At 42.1% G+C, this 13336-nt stretch overlaps 1 protein-coding gene across 8 annotated transcripts in view; it reads left to right on the forward strand.

The window, feature by feature from the left end:
- The window catches only part of LOC121434621 (voltage-dependent calcium channel subunit alpha-2/delta-1), a 380872-nt gene that overhangs the window by 64726 nt on the left and 302810 nt on the right, over positions 1–13336 (forward strand). For all 8 annotated transcript variants that reach the window (XM_041633534.1, XM_041633535.1, XM_041633536.1 and 5 more), the window contains exon 2: positions 8228–8309. In XM_041633534.1, coding sequence (XP_041489468.1) covers positions 8228–8309 — 82 coding nt within the window. The remainder of the gene's footprint in view (positions 1–8227; positions 8310–13336) is intronic.

Genomic DNA, 13336 nt, shown 5'->3' on the forward strand with positions numbered 1-13336 from the left:
GTTTTTCGAGACAGGGTTTCTCTGTGGCTTTGGAGCCTATCCTGGAACTAGCTCTGTAGACCAGGCTGGTCTCGAATTCACAGAGATCCGCCTGCCTCTGCCTCCCGAGTGCTGGGATTAAAGGCGTGCGCCACCACCGCCCGGTTTAGGAATTTTCATTTAGATTGGTGTCCCTGTATTAATAAGCGTTTGAGGATTTTGCAGTACTAGAAATATTTGATGGCTCACATAATCACTGAGAGAACGGGACATGGGGAAACTTTTGTCCTGACATTAAGTAATGCTTGCATGCTTGAACTAGGCTAAACTAAGTTTTGTGAGCTCATTTTCAACGGCCCGTGGAAACTATAAATGAAAAACCCAAAGGCGAGGTCTCCAATAAAATGAATGGAGAGTTTGTAATGAGCAGTTAGGAATTCAGCTCATTCGGTTCATGGAAACACCAGCAACAGATTGTGTGGCCATGTGGGACATCCCAGTTGGCGCCAGGCTGTGCAGGGATGGCGCTGGAGGTTGTCACAGCCTGCGATGCTGAAAGATAAAAGGCATAGAGGGCTCAGTGCTTGGGGAGCAAACCCCACGTGTGCCTCCGCCCCGCCCCCTGGCTAGCTGATGGCCATGCGAGCTTAACGTCAACCCTGAAAGCATTTGGGTTATTTTCTGGAACCCTGAAACGAATTGCAGCAGTTTAGGCAGAAACTGTTAGCTAACTAATTTAGAACGTGCAGATAAAACAAAAAAATGAATCCAAGATCGCAAAGTCAGTGTCAGGGAGACTCTTTGCCCTTTGGAAGCTGAGAATATGCTTAGCTGCAAAGTGGATACCAAGGCCAATGGAACAGAGACACATGGACAGCGGAGGATGAGCTTGCTTTCTTGATACAGCGTTGTCTCCCGTCTCCAGCCCTTTGCCTTTCTACTCCGATTAGTGTGATCACATCATTATCTGGTTTCCCAGGATTCCGCTGGATAAAAATGAAATTGAATCCACAAGCATCTCACAAGTTGCAACAGCCTCTTTCTGAGAGAGCAGCAGAGTTACTGGAAACGCTTGAATCGCCAGTAATTTCAGGACTGAGCGAGCTCTCCCGGAGCATCTCACCCATCTCACGATGGTCCTGTGGTACAAACTGGATGCCAAGTGACTTGATTCCACTCAGACACACGCATCTGTGTACTGACACCATGTTTTCAGAAACGCATATTTAGTTTGTTGGTATGCCTTGGTTATCTAGATCCTTAGCTTGCTTACTGCTATTTTTATCCAATTAGAGAGGCACTGTGGGTGGTTTATTATGTAACAAAAACAGGAGCAGTTCAGCATTGGTAAAGTATTTATAGCCAGTAGAACACTTTACTTTTGAAATACCTTATTGCTTAGATTTATGAACATGTTATTTGTATATTAGCACAGTCGAAATGGTCATTTTGCTATGTATGTAGACATTTTAATTATTTCCCACCTCCTTAAGACATCATTGTGTCTTTCATTCACTTTGGTTAAGTAAAAAAAATATTGCTTAAAAAGAGTGGCAAAGGCCTGAAGTGGTGCCTGGATCTTTCAGGCTCGCTCCCCTCCTACGGCTCCTCACTGTGGTATGCTCTCTTCCCTTTCCTCTGCGCTGTATGCCACCTTCTTTTTCTGTCTCCATGGTAATTGCTAGTGGAGTGAATGGAGAAAGGTGTAGGAGAAACGCGTCTGTGTTTTCGACACTTCGCCTATTTTTCCACAGGGTTTACCCACGTCAGCAGAGACAGCAGGGCAGGCATTGTTGGGGTCTTGTTATTACGACAGTTCTTAGCTCTCACCGGGAGTCCACGGTTTCAACCAAGCCAATTCTCTCCTCGGCTTAGCTTTTAGAACATTTCAATCGATAGATCGACACTGTCTACTCAACTTTGCACTTTACAATAGATTAAATGGGGTGTAATCTGGCTTTTCTGCATTTGGTGTTCCTCAAGTACGTACAAAATGATACGGATTAGCTTTTTTCTTGCTTTTTGAGAACAGGATTGTGTGAAGGTTGCTGTGCCAGCCACGAATTCAGTCTCAAACGGAGCATTAATGGTAGCCTTGTCTTTCAAACTCAAGGAAAATGTAAACATTTTATATGCTGTCCCTTTCAAATTTTGGCCATTTGTGTGCCATAAAATGAAATAGACATAAATGATGTTTTGCTTATTCAAGAAGATATTCGCCTCATCTTTGCAGGTATCTTGGTGGATGCTTCCTGTGACATGGACTCTGTAGAAAACAGTAGACACTTGGAACTTTGCTAGTAACTGTGAACTGTGTTCTAGCGACCCAGTAAAAGTCAGCACCCAATTTCTTACCATGACACTCAATAAACATTCTAATTTTTGTTAGACAGGTGAAAGTCCTAGTTGAAGCGTGAGACTGGAATCTTAAGCAATAAGACAAGATTCTATTTAACTTTGTTCGTAAAGGATTCTATTTAACTTTGGGAGGATGAAGAGGAATCACAAGACATTAACATAGAAGAAGAGACCCAGGAATGGGGTTAGGGGAGCTGTAGGCAGAGCATGTCCAGGGTCGCTGGAGCAGTGTGGGCCCTGAGGTTGGGGAGGGGTAAGAATCCATGGCATTGTGTACATTCCTGGGCCGTACCTCAGGCTTGGAGTTGATTTTGCCAGCGTGCTCATTTCGCTCAGTCTGCCACCCTGTGTATTCTTAGTGTGACAGTGTCACCTCCTGTCACCTGAGGAATGAAGCCAGCCTTCGTTCTTGAAGAACGAGGTATTTTCTCATACGAATTGGTACATGGGTGTGATAGGTGTATGTGCACATACATACGGAGGCTTCCTCGGTCACTCTCCATGTTTCTTTGGCTCGTCTGGCTGGTTAGTGGGCTCAGAAGTCTCCCTGCCTCACCAGTACTCACTGGGGTCACAGGCATGCACCACTGCCCCAGGTGTGTGCATGAGTGCTGGGGCCACAGGCATGCATCATTCCCCCCGTCCCAGGTGTTTGCATGAGTTTGGCAGCACCACAGGCATGCCACTGCTCCCAGGTGTTTACACCTGGGGATCTGGTTTTGTTTTGTTTCTCTTTTTGAGACAGGGTCTCACTATGTAGTTCTGGCCGTCCTGGAAGTCACTATGTAGACCAGGCTGGCCTTGAATTCACAGAGGCCTGTCTCCCTCTGCCTCCCGACTGGTGGGATTAAAGACATGCCTGTGCCGTCAAGCACGCGTATCTGAACTTATATGGCAAGCACTTTAGTAACTGAGCTGTCCCACAATCTGAGAAGATTCTCTCCCTGAGCTCTAGTTCCAGCTCAGGTGTTTGCTCTTGGACAGCATGTATTTATTGTCTAAAGTGACTAAAAATGAAATATGTGTCTTCAGTCCTCTTACAACATTTACTGTGAACAGCAAGATCTTTTTATAAAGCTGCTAGGATGAAAAACTAAAAAGCATGAAGAAAAGTCTGGAATTTGCTAATCTACAGTATTTCACTGCAATATTATTACAGGGTGTTTGATTCTGTAGGAAAAAGATTTAGTGAATAAGTACTTTCTGGATATAGTATTAACGTTTTATTGGTTATTTTAGCCGTCTTTGCTGTTTGGACTCAGCTGAGCTCTGAGTTGTTAGAACCTTCCCTTCCCTTTCCTTGCCTTCTTTTGCGCCTGCTGGTGTCTGACCCACACTCAGGGAGTGACTTTTCCAGCGATCCTGGAACCTGCAGCCCATGCTGGTGTGATGCTTACATAGCCATGCTGCTTAGCACCTGTGAACATGGGATCTTCCAGTGTCTTTTGAAGCCTTCAGTCCTCTTCAGCCATCTTTCCAACCTCCAGGGTCCTTTCTGGCCCACTGTTGATAAACAGATAATGCCTGCTTCGTTACACAGGAAATCGGGAGAATTAAGTGGAGCTAGTGATCTCAACCTTTTCCTCCAGTTCTTCCAATAGTTTCCGCTGGCCTCACAACTCCTAACGTTTTCCTTCCCGTTTGCATGGAAGAAGTAGCTTCTCTTCGCGCCATGCATCATGCTCCCCCATTCCCCATTTTTGTGTTTTTATTTTTTGCTATTTCTGAATTTTTATTCCACATTTTTATCTTCTCTTGTTTATGATACAACCTATATGTTGGATGCTAGAATTTTTTTCTTAAGTATTGTGACAGTCATGTCTAAGATTCTGTGGTTGTTTCTCTTAGTGGCCATCTTGAAAGAATAGAGAGGTACCTAGGAGATGGGCCTCTGGCTATGCCCGTGGGGTATTTTCTTGATTACTTTAATTGAAACCAGAAGACCTGCTCACTGTGGGTGGGATCATTCCCTAGGCAGGGGATCCTAGATGGTGTAGTCAAGATCAAAGAGCTGAGAAGCAGCATGCATTCATCTCTTTGTTTCCTGACTGTGGATGTTGCAGGACCAGCTGCTTCAAGCTCCTGCCTCCTCCACATCCTCACCATGATAGACTGGACCTTGAGCTCAGCTTTTTACAATGAGTCTTTCTTGGTTGAGTTTCCTTTATCAGGGTGTTTTATCAAGCAACTGGAAAATGAACCTTAAACAAGCCTATTTAAAACACATGCATTGTCAGGCAGTGGTGGCACACACCCTTAATCTCAGCACTGGGGGGCTGAGACAGGCAGATCAATGTGAGTTCGAGGCCGGCCAGGGCTACACAGAGAAACCCTGTGTCGAAATACAGCAACAACAACAACAACAACAACAAAAATCTCAAAACAAAACAAAAATAAACTAGTAAAAGAACAACACACAAATGAATTGAAAATAAACATAAGAATCATGTTGATTGGAGCTTTGTGCTGGGCCTTTCTTTCTCCTGCAGTTCTTCCGGCCTCTGCACCTTAGTGTTTAGGCATTGAATGCCTCTCTCCAGGCACCAAAAACACACCAACATATCCCACACACCATATTCTTCTTATTCTTTTTCTCCTTTCCCCAGACCTAGTTTTAATTTCAACTTGAATCTCTCTGTGTCTTTTAGTATTCTTTTTAGCATGTACTGGTGCCTATTTCATAGAATATATCTAAAGAAATAGAAAAATATGAAATTGTTTTTAGTGGTATGTGTTATAACTTATTTCATATAAATGCTATATTCTCCGATTTTCTTCCAGCTTCTATAATATTTTAAGAAAAACCAGGTGCTAGTTAAAAAAACAGTATCTATCAAAAAGGAAGCTCGCCCTTCTAAAGCATTTCTGACAGCTTGTCAGTTGGGGCAGAGAAGACTGGATGGGATCTGAATAACTTCTCAGCCTAAATATGCATGGTTCACCTCTGCGGACATCCCTGTGACAGTGCGCTCAGGTGGCCGGCTGCACACAGATGGATCAGTTTGCCATAGATCAGTGTTCAGGAGCTGACTATATTCACGTACACGCACACGTGTGTTCACCTTCTCTTTCTCCTTTTTTATCCCCTGCCCCCCCCAGCTAAGGTATGCCTAACCTTTATTACAACTTGTCAGTGTGAGGAATCCTATTTGAAAGATGATTCATCCTGTCTGGAGTCTAGGACTGACTTAGTAACTGGGTATAGCACCGAAAGTCTGATATGAATTACAAATCACTGTCTGGATGAAGGTTCTATGGCTCCCTCAATCAAAATATCCCTTTCCCTTCTCTCATCTCTGTTCTTCATCTCGAGTATCCTGTTTCCTCAAGTTCTCTTCCCTCCTCCTCCCCTCTGCCCTCCCTTCCCCTCACCCCCATGCTCCCCCCCCCTTTTTTTTTCAGGAGAACTTGTCTATTTCCCATTCGGAGGTGGGTGTATATATGTTTCTCTTAGGGTTCGTCTTGTTACTTAGCTTCTCGAGGGTCGTGGACTGTAGGCTTGTTATTCTTTGTTTTACAGCTAGCACTGTAAAACATAGTTCTTATGAGTGAGTACATGCCAGGTTCATCTTTCAGGGTATGGGTTACCTCACTCAGGATGGTATTTTCTAATTTCATTCATTTGCATGCAAATTTCAAGATGTCCTTGTTTATTTTTTTTTTCCTCTGAGTAGTACCCTGATGTGTAAATGTGCCACACTTTCTTTATCCATTCTTCAATTGAGGGCCATCTAGGTTTTTTTTTTTTTTTAGGTTCTGGCTATTACAAATAATGCTACTGTGAACATAGTTGAATAAATGTCTTTGTAGTATGATTGAGAGTCCTTTGGGTATATGCCCAACAGTGGTATTGCTGGGTACTGAGATAGACTGACTCCTAATTTTCTGAGAAATCACCATAGTGATTTGCAGAGCGGTTGTACAAGTTTGCATTCCCATCTGCATTGGAGCACTGGGCGAAGCTCCCAAAGTCCAGTTGAAGAGTGGGAGGAGCAAGAGGTCAAGACCATGATGGGGACACCCACTGGAACAGATTACCTGAGTTGGGAGCTCACCAACTCAGATCAGACAGGGAAGGAACTAGCATAGGACCAAGCTAGACCCTCTGAATACAGGTGACAGTTGTATGGTTGGGGCATACTGAGGGGCCACTGGCAGTGACACCAGGATTTGTCCCTGCTGCTTGTATTGGCTTTTTTAAACCCATTCTCTTGAATGGATACCTTTCTCAGTCTGGATATAGTGGGGAGGGCCATGGTCCTTCCTCAGAACAATGTGCCTTGCCCTTTCTGGGGAGTAGATGGAGGGGGTGAGGGGGGTAAGTGGAAGGAATGGGAGGAGGGAAGGGAGTCGGAACTGGAATTGTTATGTAAAATGAAAAAAGATAGTTTGTTTTCTTTTTTAAAGAAATAAAATTAAAAAGTGAGGGAAAAAATCACTGTGTATAGTCTTTGCTCCTGCCTATAGACTAATGTATGTTTTCCTTCTAGTTATAAAAGCAGGCACAGTTGTGTTTATGTAATAACAATAGAATAATATAGATTGAGTTGGTGTTTATACTGCTTTCAGATATGTATACCCACTCATAAATAGGATGCATTGTAATGTTAGGATGACATTACTTACAACATTTATTTTGATGGTCCTGTCAATTTTATTTCATGCTCTTTTTGATAACTTACCTTTTTCTCTCCAATTCATACAGAATAGCTGAACAAATATTTATATTGATTTTATCTGTGTGAAGCTGTTCTTGGTTTTGCTGTGTTTTCTTTACTAAGCAGTTCGTTGTCCCTGTGAATCAGGATGTAATCATCCTTTGATCGGCTTTTTTTTCCTTCTTTCAACTCCTTTTCTGTGTTCCCCTAGACAGTATTTCAATCTCTTTTTTCACGTGGTGCTTTATTTTCTTTATCTGTTTCTGAAATGAAGATGAGGATTTGATGAACTGTCGGAATTCATGTCAAAGAAAGAGAAGACACACATACTTCACTCTCCCTGATTCAGATTCAAACATAAATCATCTCCGAAGCCTTCCTACTGGGGTATCCATAGTTCCGATGTGTTCCCGGAGAAGCAGGCTACATGGGGGCAACCTGCAGCCTGCTATGCATCCTCACAGGGATGAAGTGGACATTCAGCTGTGGTCATTAGAATGCTGGCAAGTGGGTGCTTCCAGGATTTACATAGTTCTAAAGTGTAGTGATGTTAATAGTTCATGTTTCAAGATATTGACTGCATTACTTACAAGAATGTGTCTGAAAATACTTGAGCTTGCATTCCGAAGAAACAGTTTTCATGTAAAACATTGCTTTGAAAACTACGGTAGCTGCTGAGTCTGTCAGAACCTCAGTGCCACTGGGGAAATAAAGGCCCTTAGCCTTTGTATACTGAGATATTTGTAACCTTGTGATTTCCCATGGTTAAAACCGATGGCATTATTCTACATCCTCACGTTATGATTAGAAAATGAAGTTTATGTGTATTTTTGAATACTGTTCTTAGTAACTATTTCCATGAAATTTTAATGGGTGAGCAAATATTTCCCCTCTGGATTCCCAAGGTGCCCCTGTCGTTCTTCTCATTTTGATTCGGAGGCCTTTGAGCATTCAGAAAGGGGATGCTTGTATGCAAATGAAAGAAGCAAATGGGAACACACAAATCCAACAAACATAAACTTTGAAAATAAAATCCCCATTGTAATAAAGGTTCGACATGCTTGCTTTGGTTGACTGTTGTGCTCCGTTTGAAGGTGGAATGGGAAGACGATCTCCATGGGAACCGGGAGGGCGAATAAATGTTTAACTATGTGAAGTATGTTTGTAAAACATGACCAAGTTAGCATGATGGCTAGAATTCTGACAGAGCCTTCTTTCTTCTGGTTCCACAGCATCAAGTCATGGGTGGATAAGATGCAAGAAGACCTGGTCACACTGGCAAAGACAGCGAGCGGCGTGACTCAGCTGGCTGATGTGAGTGTCCCCGCTTTGTTTATGTTCTGCTTAGTGAGAGTGCACTTGTGCCTTCGAGGAAACCATAGCTCTGGGTTACAGAGAGCATGATTCCCGTGCACTTACCACAGTGCGGTTTGCGGTAGCCGCGGCATGGCGCTGGTTAGTGGACGCCAGAGTGGTATGGCTAGCAGTGAAATGGTGAAGTACCCCTTCTCCACCCAGCTTCAGATTTAGATGTCACACTTTTCAGGACTCTGTTTCTAGGGGCTGCAGAGATGGCTTAGTGGTTAAGAGCATTGACTGCTCTTCCAGAGGTTCTGAGTTCAATTCCCAGTGCCGCAGGGTGGCTCACAACCATCTATGATGAGATCTTATGCCCTCTTCTGGAGTGGAGGCATAAGTAATAAATAGATAAATAATAAGAAATAAATCAAAACAAAACAAGTGAAAACTCCACTTCCAGTCTTCAGAATGTATTTTAGAATTCCCACTAGTGGTGACTAAGTATAGTTTGAATGTCTTAAGTGTGAACACTTCTTCAATCTTTGAGGATAGATTTTACTTCAAAAATATTTGAAGAGTGTTTATAGCCATATCGCTGTACTATTGCGATTTGCATAAATGTTTTGATGCACAAAATCAGGACACCTATTCTGTAAGATTACTACAAATTAATGCCATTTTAAAGCTCTCACTGCTTATTGAGAAAGTAATATAAAAATTTGGAAATATTTCCATCCTGTGTTCTCAGTTAAACCTACATGCCTTTATATTCTTACTTTTTGATTTCTTACTTAGATGAAATTGCATAAAAAAGTTTCATGGATGGGGATATGAATTGAAACTAGGAGTTTGATTTAGTTTTCATGTACATGAAAATGAGGTTAGAACCCACTTGTAAACATTTTTTAATGACTCACACAGAAATATACATGAACATAATTTATATATCATTTTTACTTCACCCGTGTTTTACCTGCAATCGATCATATGAGGTCAGATAGGGAATTTTACTTTGACAATCATGACAAACGGTCAAAAAGAGTTGTTTTTTTTTTTTTTTTTATATTGTGAATTGTGTTTCCCAGTTAAGGAATGTTCCATGTGCATAGTAATGTTCTTACTGGGGAGAAACTGGAATATATAGTTAATTTATGTATTAGAAACCCCCAAAGAAAACCTATAAATGCTTCAAAAATAGTCTTAGAATGTCTTTATAATACAGTTGCATATTAAACCAAAAGTGTGCTGAATATCCCTTCTTTACATTGTATAGCTCTAATTTGAAAATCTAAACTCTAAATACTCTCAAATCTAAAACTTCTGCAGTGTGGGGATGATGCCCAAGCAGGATGGATTGCAGTTCTAAAGTATATGCTCACCACTCTTGTTTGCTATCTCTTTATGGGTGGGAGATACTCATCATTGTAAGTGGATTTCTGTTTACCCTTCTGTCCCATGCCCCAGATATCTCACTACACACACACACACACACACACACACACACACACACACACACACGGGAATCTGAGGAGAGGGAAAAATCTGAAGCACTATTGGTCCCATGTTTCTGAGGAGGCATACTCACCCGGTATCTACAAGATACTAGGGGATGAAATGTGTCTCTTGTGCATACCGATGGTTGCCAGTGCTTGGACACACAGATACAGGGAGGGTGCATGCTCCACTCTGATCAGAAATGATGAACTTTAGAAATACGTGAGCATGTGCCATTGTGTTGGATATGTGTGAATCTGAATTTAAGGAATAGAATTTATAGGGCCAAATGTTATAAGCTAATTTTTATTTTTATAGATTTAAGTTGACTATGGGGAAAGCTTTCATTCAACCAGAGTTACAATTGACAGATTCTCCTGTTAAGTTTTCTGACTTTTGTTGGAAAGTTGGGATTAAAAGTCAGCAGTTGCTGGGGGCCCCCCTTCCTCTACTCCTTACAGTGTCTCACGTGCTGATGCCCTTGTTAATCCTGCTGTTCAAGTTCTTGATGAACTTGCTTTCTCTTTTCCCTCCAGAAAGTCTCATGCAAGAACGTCTCATATGCTTTCTGCTATGCTTTTCTGTATGGTAGAGATTAATTACTTGGAACATTAGAAACACTTAGGATGGGGTGAATGACTTTCAGTGAGTAGAACAACGTAGAATGAAGAAGATAAAGTCCAGATAATTTGTTTATGAGACACATGCTACAATATAGTGACAGAAGAATTGTGTGGTATTATATGGTGAATAATATGATGAGTGGATGGGAAAGAGGGAGGAGGGAAGAAGGAGGAGGAGGAGGGACCCCAGAAGTTGAGCACATGATGATGGAACTGATTGGGTCCCTCGATCGAAAGTCACCATTGTAGAAATAGGCTTCTTCCTGAGTTAATATAATTATTTTAACTCGCTTCCTAGCTACAGCTGTTATCCAAAGTGAAGGCAAGAACCTCTGTCATTAGCAATATTATTAATGTAACGATCTTTGGAATTTTATGAAAAATGCTTTATGGGATCATAAGATATGAGCCAAGGGAAAATAGTAAATACTGTTGATGAGTTCTATACTTTCAATTTTCCTACATGAGTGAATTACGTGTGTTAAAGGACAAGGTTAGGTGCTGGGTATGTGGCTCGTGGGTACCATGCTTGCCTCACAAACGTGGTCACCATAGTGCAGATCCCCTACACTCACAGAAATGCCAGGCGGCCATGGTAGCCTGCCTGTAATTCAATCTCAGGAACAAAGATGGCATTCCTGCAGCAAACTGAGGAGCCGGACTAGACAAATTCTCCCACATGTTACCATCGCCCAGCCTTCGTTAATGTAGGGATTCTCAGCTGTGGGTCACAACCCTTGGGAGGGTCACATATCAGATATCTTGCATATCAGTTATTTGCGTTACGATTCATCACAGTAGCAAATCACTGTTATGAAGTCGCAAGGATAATAAGTTTATGGTTGGGGTCACTATGACATGAGGTTGCATTGTTAGGAAGGGATATCGAAGGGTTGCAGTGTTAGGAAGTCTGAGAACCACTGGTTTAATGGGAGGATGGGAGGAAGCTGACCATCATTTAGTCATAGCACATTTGGCACACTGCAATAGGCAAAGATAGTTGTATTGTTCCACGCAATTAGGAAAGTCAGGAGTGGGATCTTTATCCAGAATTCTCACCCAAAATGTCACCAGTGGAAGAGGTCAGAGCAAATAGCATGTAATAAATAGCTCCACCTAAAAGATGTATTTACGACTTGATAACACACAACTGAAGCTGTGATGATAATAACATTTACAAATTCTTGTCTATGAAATGAGATAAAAATCCTAAGATTTACAAACAGCCAGCAATTTCTTTCCTGGAGATTGAGGCCAGGGTCTTGTGCGTGCTAGGCAAGCACTCAGCTCCACTGCGGGAAACATGTGCCCTTTTATTCAATCTAAATTCCAGATCATGGCAAACATTCTGCCATGTCTGAATATGCGCACACACACATTCCGCCAAGGAGGAGAGAGTGACTGAGATGATGAACGGAGAGTGTGATGTTTCATCACGAACAGATAATGTTTTCAAGTACAAGTGTTCGTGATATTCTTGAAATCAACATCTATGAATTCACAGCACAGTCACAAGCAACTGCTTCTTTCCTCAATCTACTGAAAAGTATTTTATCTTGATAATATTCTGAACGTTTGGCCCATATCCAAATTAGGAGACACCTTGAATGAATGGGCTCTGTAGTAATGGGGATTTGCTTCATGCAAATGTTTTCTAAAAATAAGCTGACGAGTGAACGCTATTGTTTGTCTCTCCTATGCAGTTCATTTCTGAATCTGCAAGTGTGGTATGAGCAGGGGCCAGAATCCCTCCAGTCCATCAGGATACCTCCTCCTTATGTTTGATTTCTTCCTTCTTCGCCCCAGGGAAAGCAAGCCATGGAAGGAGACACAGCCACCTGGGAGGTCGGCTGTGTCTCTTGTGAACACATGCCTTTACATCTCGTTTTTTCTCTTCGGGGCTTTCTACTAACCCCCTCTTTACTGGGAAAGGGTTGCTATTTACGTTGGCTCAGAATTTAGGGGAACCTCTCAAGGCCTTGGTTTCAGCAGGAACTGGGGGCTTTTGCAAGGGAAGTCCTGAGCAGGAAGGCAGCTCTGCAGGTTCATTGTGTTTGGCACTCAGTTGGTAGCTGACAGCTCTCACTGCATGAAAGTTTTATTGCAAGGGCTTGAAAATAACTCACTTAGGGAAGAGCCTGCTGTGCATGCATGGAGACCTGAGTTCAGGTGCCCTGCACCCACATGGCAAGCCAGGCACAGCAGCAGGTGATCGTCCAGCTGGGGTACTTCAAGCCCTGCTTTGTCATTCCCTGGAGGCAGACTGAAGTTGTCTCCTGGCCAATGTGCTGATACTTAGCTCTTGGGTTCTTGTCACTTACCTCCAGGGACTTTCCTATTCCTTCCATGGCCAACGGTACTGTGTGGCATAGAGCTGCTTTGGGACTGATGCACTTTGCCTAATCATGTCTGGTTACCTCTTTTCTTCTTCTGCTCTGGGAGCAAGGCTTGTTCTCTGTAATGAAATGAAGCTCAAATTCCCTCCACTCTGACATCCCAGAACCTTAACAAATCGACAGTTATGGCAGGTTCAATGTAATTTTACCTTTTTCTAAAGTGGAAAATGAATGTTATATGTGAAACATCCAAATATATCATACATTGCTTACGAAACTAACTGCTGAGAATACTCTTCTGGGGGATAGCCATAGGATTTCATGGCATACTGTTAAGTATTGCAATTTCCAAAATGTTTAAGTGGTGCACTTTGTATAAAGTATATTTGCAATATTTTAAGAAGTGTTATTTTCAAGATTATGTTGGAAATAGAGTTAGCTTAAGAAGTTTTTAATGAAAAAGAGTTTAAAACTATAACCTATATTATTATCACAACAAAGCTTGGTTTTAAAGGTAACAATGATGGCTTCTCAGCCTTTTGGCTAAGATCAAGTGTAAAGCTATCAGTGAAAGCCATTCAATGCAGTT

This window comes from Microtus oregoni, unplaced genomic scaffold (genome assembly GCF_018167655.1).
Source record: "Microtus oregoni isolate MIOR12 unplaced genomic scaffold, Mior012 000044F_ref0000062, whole genome shotgun sequence".
Classification (NCBI taxonomy): Eukaryota; Metazoa; Chordata; class Mammalia; order Rodentia; family Cricetidae; genus Microtus; species Microtus oregoni.